We start from the raw sequence: 8,495 nt of genomic DNA, 5'->3' as shown, positions 1-8,495 counted from the left end.
TACTTATATGTATATGTATGTAAAAGGTATACGTTTCTTGCCGCCTAATAAAAACCCAAGTACTAACTTATTGAAAATTATGAACGTGATAATTGGCTGACACTTGTGAAGAATGAGGCGTATACGAATTTTTTTTTTTTATATTAGAAGATACATTTCACTTGTTTGCCAGAAGAACGTCTTAATTAATTAACAATTAGGCTGAGTATGCAGAAATTATTACTTCCTTTATCCTTTGCATAAAATTGAACTGTGTCTCACTGGAAGAGAATTTGTGTTTTGCTTCTTAAAAATTTCTCATTTCGCTTAAAGCTGATGCCAGCAGTGAGCGGACTTCTGCTACATTGTGGTAGATCTGCCACTTTTTTGAGCATCTACCACTCAAGGTCTGAAATCTACCACATATTCACGTTTTTGAGTAGTTTTATTTTTGCTTGACATAATTTTCTTAATTTTACGAGCAAAAATTGTCCAACACTAAACACTATATGGTAACAAGAATAATATAATACAAGATTCCGGCGACGATGAAATTTCTCAAGTGAAAGTAAACAAAGCCGAATGGGAGGATAAAATAAACTGTAAAGTAGCAAATTTTCTCAGTAATTAATTTTTCGACAGGAAATGTGGTTTTATTGTGTTAAATTGCATAATATATGATTTATAAAAAGAATTAATAGCGAAAATGTTAAAAAAGGGCGATTTTTATGAAAGTATTAGCAAATTTAAGTGCATCTAAGGTTTGTGAGGCGTTGTTTACTTTTACTTGAGAATTGTCAAAATCGACAAATCCCAATTAGCTGTTTCTGGAACGTGCCACATTTGTTCGCTACTTCGTGATGTGATATAAAAAACTGGCAGCACTCCGTAAGGTTGCAGAAATCTCTTACAATATATTCGAAAAATATCTTAATATGAAAGGAACTGCTTTGCACCGTCAAGGAAAAAAATTGCCAAAACTCAACGCAATTTTTAGCAACTTCAATCTTGCACTTTATTATACTAAAATTATTTTTTTAGGGTCTAATTAAAAAGTTTGCAATTTAGGCGAAACCTTGCAGATTTTTTTTAATTTTTGTACAAAGTTTGATCCAAACCCAGAGAACTACCACATTTTTTCCAGATTCTACCACACAGAGTTTTTTTAAAGTCCGATCCCTGGATGCCAGATAAAACTTTGTAGCTTTGCGTGACATTTATAACTTTGGCAGCCAGACGCAAAAGGTATGCCACAATGAACTCCAAGAAAACAATTTTGCACTGCTTTTTTACTCGTCAAAATTGCTGTGGGTTTTATATATTTTGCTTTAAAATTATCAGCAATGTAATTAAGTTTTATGTTTCTGCATGAAAACTCGAATTTGGACGAAACAAAATACATAAATATTAAACCGGCTGATTGTCGTAAGCGCGCAAAAAGATGAGAGTTGGCCATCTTTTCGCTTCGCGCTGCAGCTTCAACGATCTATGTGGCATGCTTTGTGCATTTTCATACAATTCATCTTATCTATCTTATCAAAGCGAATATGTCACGTAAAGCGAAGCAAAATTTTTATGTGGCATCAGCTTAACAATCAAAAACAAAAATAGACAGCAACTCTTTGAGCAAAGTAAGGTTTGAGAGTAATTTATTTTTTTCTATTTCGATTTTCTTCGTTTATTATATTTATTACATTTAGGGCCATTTTTCCTGAGTTTTTTGTTTGAGTTGTAAGGTTCTTCCAGAAAACGTGTGATATGAACTTATATATGAGCCGTTCAGTGCACAAATTGATTAACTCGCATCAATAAAAAGTTGGGAGATACGATCAAATAATGTACATTATTTTTTAAACTTCCATTTATGTATATAACAGAATCAAATAAATAATGTTATAAATATTATGTACTATTTTATGCGATATAAAGTTAATATAAACGTAATAAGTTATGACTGTACCAAGTGCTTTGACACTTAAATTTAAGATTTTTCAGAAAGTGGAGTTAGTTAATCGATGTGTGCACTGAACGGCTCATATGTACTTATGTGCTTATTTACAAATAATAACGATTCTTTTAAATCAATTACTATGACGCAGTATACCCGAATGGCTTAAAATTCTTCCATATTCTTACGATTTTGGCGTGTGCATTCTATTGGCTCAAAATATTCGTCATATCTATCTTAGATACAATAGTAATACATATATATAAACTGTTTGTATGTAGAAGCTATTCAATTATACAACTGATGATTTTACTCATTAAATTCTCTAAAACCACATGCGAAACGTTTTAGAAATAGTAGGTATTTAAAATCAACCACTTCAATAAAGTCAGTCGACGCATTGTCGCAGAATTAGTTCATTAAAAAGTAAATAAAACAACAATGACAATGCGAATGCATATTAAAATTTTGTATACATATGTACATATATATGTACATACATATGTATGTGTGTATAAGTATAACGTGTCTATGATAGACGCTTGATAACATTTTATAGCTCATCCAAGAATCGCCTACGTTTTGATTTAATGCACTTTTTGCAAATAAGTACAACGTAGATATGTATGTAATTAGGAAAACAATTAGTTGGAATACAATTTCTGACGTATGTATGTATGTAGTAAAGGTAATTCAAATTTTTGAATGGCATTAAATATTAACGAAATAACCCAATAAACACCAAAAAAATATTTCTCCAACCTTGGAGAAATTCATAGTTCTCAAGTTGATATCCAACATCATTCTCCAACTCGTCTCTAACCGACGCGCAGATACGTAAAAAGTGATAGAGAAACGAATTTTTAATTATCAAGTGAAAAACGAAAGCTATATAAAGAGGAAAATTACCAACAAAAAGTAAATAATCTTCAAAGTATCCTCAAATAATCTGGAAAGAATTTAAAACGCCAAGTGAATCAAGTGGCAAAATTACTGTCGGACTGTATACTGAAATGAATTATTGTAATACGATATTGATTAACTACATAATACAAAAGAAGTAATAAAGTGAAAAATTAATATTTAAATTCATCTATGTATGTCGTTTGAATCAAAAAGGTATAAGGTATTTTACTATTTCAATTTCAGTATTTCAATGGTATGTTTGAAACCAATTGGAGAATTACATTGGAGTTCAAGTTGAGAACTAGCATTTTCTCAACTTAAGAAACAGTCCTTTTTTCATACAAAGAAAAATGCCCTTTTTGTTGAGAACGCTATGATCCTCCACATGAGGTACTGTTGAGAAACAACGTTGGAGATTTGAGAATTACCTTAGTTCTCAACTTAACCTCAAGTTGAGCTCAAACCTAAATGTTTATTGGGAATATGCATGCTGTTAGACTGCGGTTGCCAGACGTACTGATTTTATTCATTTCTCCAATCAGTACGCTAATACTATGTCTCCATTGAGAGATTTATCCATTAAGATTTAATAAATCCAGTTGCTAAATCACAACTGTCTCCATTACCACAACGAGATATGTTTGACGTTCACATTTTTAAATATTTGACGTTTGCTTATGTATGATTTTATAAATACAGTTGCGGACATTGATATACAGACAGATAAAAGGAAGGTACCAAGCGGAATTTCATTATATGAATTCTGAATATTATTGGCTTCTTATTCGTGGTAAATATGTATGTATAATATATAGTTTGGAAAGTTTAAAGAATGGTACCATATTCCGAATCATTTTCCCGAATTTAAGAAAAATTATCAAAATGGTAAAAAACATTTGCGAAAAGAAAAATTTTTGTAGAACTCTCTTATTCATAGGAGGGAACCGAAAATCCAATCGTGGGCCTTTGGCATATCATGAATACGAACTGAGTTCTAGAGGATGTTCGGTGCAATGTTATCGAAGCAGAACCATTACCGAAATTTATAATTTTTTTGTCGCAGCGCGTAAATGACTTATAGAAAGCGGAGAAGACTCTGCATGATATTACTATAAAACATTTCTTCTAAATTTTTAGTTTTAAAAATAATATTTTCTTAATTTATTACAACCAAAGTTATGTAAATATGTATTACTAATTTTCCTCCCAAACTAACAAAAATACCTAAAAATACGAAAATTCATGTTTTTATGATAGGCTAGATTTCAATGTCCTCAACTGTATATTGAAAACACAAATGTCATTTGACTTATGGCATGTGAATTTGTGGTTGCCACATCCAACAAATTGTACTTATTGATCAATATTATTGAAGATTTGACGAAGATTTAAGTTAAATCTACTGCCTTTCGAGATTTAATTTTATATGGTAAATCTCAAAAGATTTAACGTCAAATCTCGTCAGAGGGCTAAATCTTCATTAAATCTCACAATGCAGACATAGTATAATGTCCTGATTTTTCAAAATTTGTACTGATTTGTACTGAATTTTCAATTGAAAGAAAATACTTTAGCATTTTCTTAAAGTTTTTACATAACGTTGGAACTTCCTTAAACTGTACTGTAAAAAATAAGAAGAAAATAATTTAATTATAGTTGACATGTTTTAGATAATGTTTGATATGCCCAAGAAATTAATATAACAACAAGTAATTTTTAGCGAAAAACCAAAAATCGACTTCGATTCTCATATAAAAAATATATGTATATATGTGACCTGGTCTACGAAAAGGGAGCTTACGTGCGAAAACTAGATTTCTGTGAAAAAGCTGTTAAAAGAAAGCAACTCGTTTCGTCAGTTTCTCATTATCTCGTTAATTGTTCTCCGCGCCGGACGTCCAGTAAGTTTTGTTGTTGGTCCAGTAAGTGTTGTTGTTGGTCCAGTAAGTGTTGTTGGTCGGAATATTATTATAGTTCATCGTGTAAGTTGCTAGTGTGGAACATTTAAAAAAGTAACACTGAAGAAGTGACGTTTACTGTTTCTGTTGATTATCGTCTTCGCATTTCGCATGAAATGAAACATGAGTGTTGATGAGGAGTTCAGTGCCGTATACGGACAATATTTCCATGAAAAGGATGATGAAAACGATGATGAAAACTATGAAGAGAGCGATGATGATGAAGACGAAGTATGTGTATCTCAGGCAGAAGATGATACCGAACAAACTTTTGTTAAAATGGACCTGTATGTTGTTGATGTAAAGGAGGAGGAGCTGGTAACAAAATTTCTGTCAAAAGATTGTTGTAATAATGAATGCCATACACTGATACCACGGGAAATGATCGAGAGTACGCGGAACAATTGTTTAGAGATGTCGAAAAATGAACTTGATTTAGTGATACTAAGTCACATCGAAGCTGGAATTATGAGTAACGAAAAGCTAGAAAGTGTATACGCAAAGCTTGCTGGGCGGAAGAAATATGGACAGAGACAGGATACAGAAGTTATGAGGCATAGAATTCAATTTACCTTCTACAGAGTACCTGTTTGTCGTTCGTTTTTCCTTTTTGTACATGCCTGTACGACGAAGCGTTACGAAAATTTAGTACGTCATTTTCACGCACAGGGTGTAACAGTGCGCCAACACGGACTGGCAAATAAACCGAGTACACATCCAAAGTCATTTAAACCGGCTGACATCGAAAAAGCTGTTAAATTCATCGAGTCTATAGCCGATTTAATGGCTCTTCCACTGCCCGGACGACTCCCAAAATTTAAGGATTTTCGGATAATGAAACTGCCATCCAGCGAGACGAAGTCCTCAATTTATCGAAAATACATTTCTTCACTCAGTGATGACGAATTGAAGATGAGTAATTGCAGTTTTCGACGGATATGGTCCAAATACATACCCCATATTACAGTTATGAAACCAGCGGATGATCTCTGCGATGTCTGCCGTGGTAAGTAGCTCATTATTTTCTCATTTTATAGTTGTATCAAACGTTGAGATTAAATTCAGTATTTTTTCTTTTAATAGGAAACACAATATCGATTGCGCAAGCTAAAGGTGTTACTGACATTGAACGCGCACAGAAGCTTAATCAATTTCTTGATCACCTCCACCGAGCCCGAAATCAACGAGAATATTATCAAAGTTGGTGTAGAAATACTGACCCTACAGCAGTCGTTCTGTAATTTGATTTTGCCCAAACCGTTCACTACCCTGTCAGTCCACAACAACCTGGTACAGCATACTTCAAAGCAACCAAGAAGTGCGGAGTCTTCGGAATTACAGACGAAAAACAAAAAGTTCAGGTTAGAATTTCAAACTGAATCATAGGAACTCAAATTGCTCGCCTTTGCAGGATCTTACTTATATATATTTTTTTTTTACAGTACAATTACATGATAGACGAAAAAGATGACGTTGGTAAAGGACCTAACTGTGTTGTGAGCATCCTGCATTATCACCTGCAAACCTACTATAAAGACATTGAAACACTCGTTCTTTTCTGTGACAATTGTGTTGGGCAGAATAAGAATAACACTGTACTATCATATCTGCAATGGTGTTTGGCTCGGGGTCTTAACAAAACTATTTTATTCAATTTTCTACTTACCGGGCACACTAAGTTCGCGCCTGATCGTTACTTCGGTATTTTCAAAAGTAAGTATGCCGTCAGTAACATCGACACGTATGCAGATTTACTGCAGTGTGTCGAGGCATCATCACCTGGGGGTTATAATAAAGCTGTATCGGCTGAAAAAGTCGTCTGGTATGAATGGGACAGCTATTTTAAACCACTGTACAAGTCACTTTTTGGAATAACGCAATTCCATCATTTCATAATCTCTACAGATTGTGTAAAAACAAAGAAATTAGCAGAGAGTGAAGAAGTGCAGTCCTTTAAGCTTCTGTTAAAACCTATCGATCCTGAAATGCCGAAAGTTATACAACCAGCCGGTTTATCTTTGGAACGTCAGTGGTACATCTATCACAATCTTCGCAGCTTAGTTTCGGATATATCTAAAGTAGATATTGTGGCTCCATTGCCGAAAGATTTGCCATCGAAGAAACGGAAGGCAAAAACTAGTGAAGATGTTCTCAAACCAGACGAGGAACCAGGTCCATCTTCCTCAGGATCAACACGTAAAAAGATCTCAAGGAAAACGACAACAAAGAAAAATACATAAACTACTCAGCATTATTCTTTTTGGCCCATAATACGTTTTTCTAGTGTATAATCATGTCTTTATAGCTTATAATTCAATGTATTTTGTTCATTACCAATAAATTATATTTTGTCGTATTTTTACTCTTCTTTCTCTACATTTTTAGTACACTTCTAAGCAAGTTAGGATTTTCTGCTTTTCACCACGTGAAAAAGCATCTCATCTTCCATCCGAATCAACCAAAAAGTGAAAATTGATTTTTTGACACCTAAGCCCCCTTTCCGTAGACCAGGTCACATATATATATGTATATATATATGAATTTCATGATCCAATGATCGGATCTAAACCTGATTAGTAAGGGACCTCTGAGATACTACCTTTTCGATGCAAAAAGAATTATCGAAATCGGTTGACGTGGTCCAAAGTTATGCGGTAACATACATAAAAACAAAAAAAAATATTCCGACGAACTGATAACCTCCTCCTTTTTTGGAGGTCGGTTAAAAAGATCAATCGGTTTATGGGCATAACGCCGGGTCGTTACGTACCAGTTGCGATAATATGATGGAGCTTAAATTATTTAAAAAGAAGGCTGAAATTTTTGTCGAGTGTTGTTAGTTATCTCGAAAAAAACTATCAGTTTAATAACAACAAATTTGAAAATTCGAATGACTTTTGCCTATAACTTACAACTCCTTTTTCTCAATTTACTGACTTAGATACTCTTTTTAGGGAATTCTTAGGCTTTCGCTTTTGCTTTGACCTTTCGTCGTAAAGGTCGTAATAAAATTCCCCTTTAAGTTAAGATATTTAAAAACTAGGTGCGCATATACATGTACTTCAGACCTTAGGGAAAAAATACAAATAAAATTCCATACGGGCTAGTATGTAATTTTTATTAGAATTTAAGAATAATTAAATAAAGAGAACGGTACAATTTAATTTGTTTTAATATGAATAAATGAAAGACGGAAAATAGTCCTTATTTGTTAAGTTTTAACCATCATCATATGTGTGTGGTACGACCGTGGGGCCTTTCAAGTTTTACAAATAATAATTTTAAGGTAGAAAAATTAAACTGAATAATAATTATTAAAATCAATATATTTGATGGAAAAAATAAGAACTAAGTAATAATAATTTCTTTTCAGCGAAAAAATGAGCATGCAGAAAAAGTGAGGTTATGTAAGTGACATCACCTTATACTTATTTCTCCATGATTGGCTCCTATGTATAATGATGGGTACGCTCATGTTAAAATGAATAACACTTTTATTTTTTATAAACTATATTTTGTTTATATACCAAAATATTGTTTAAAACAAGAACTCTGGCGTTTTAAAGTATTTTCTGTTACTTACATTCATAATTTTGCTTTGAATAAAAATGTACTGAAAAGTACTGATTTTCTTAGAATGCAAAAGTCTAACGTACGTAAAAAATCTGGCAACCCTATGTAAGATTAAGAACCCTTTCAACAAT

At 32.9% G+C, this 8,495-nt stretch overlaps 1 protein-coding gene across 1 annotated transcript; it reads left to right on the top strand.

The window, feature by feature from the left end:
- Nucleotides 1-5,076: 5,076 nt before the first annotated feature.
- LOC118734039 lies at nt 5,077-6,512 on the top strand. The gene is made up of 3 exons (XM_036463731.1): nt 5,077-5,797; nt 5,875-6,152; nt 6,234-6,512. Exons 1-3 carry the CDS (start codon nt 5,774-5,776, stop codon nt 6,244-6,246), a joined length of 315 nt encoding a protein of 104 aa, XP_036319624.1. The 5' UTR covers nt 5,077-5,773; the 3' UTR covers nt 6,247-6,512.
- Nucleotides 6,513-8,495: the final 1,983 nt, after the last annotated feature.

This window comes from Rhagoletis pomonella, unplaced genomic scaffold (genome assembly GCF_013731165.1).
Source record: "Rhagoletis pomonella isolate Grant_MI unplaced genomic scaffold, Rhpom_1.0 Rhpom_scaffold_00002, whole genome shotgun sequence".
In the NCBI taxonomy this organism is placed as follows: domain Eukaryota; kingdom Metazoa; phylum Arthropoda; class Insecta; order Diptera; family Tephritidae; genus Rhagoletis; species Rhagoletis pomonella.
Note: the sequence above shows the minus strand (reverse complement) of the source record. Positions and strands in the feature narration are given on the sequence as shown.

Bases quoted from the DNA above. Each gene is read 5' to 3' on its own strand.
- LOC118734039 (XM_036463731.1), top strand. From the start codon at position 5,774: ATGATCTCTGCGATGTCTGCCGTG. The intron at 5,798-5,874 runs GTAAGTAGCTCA...TTCTTTTAATAG, and splicing joins TCTCTGCGATGTCTGCCGTG to GAAACACAATATCGATTGCG.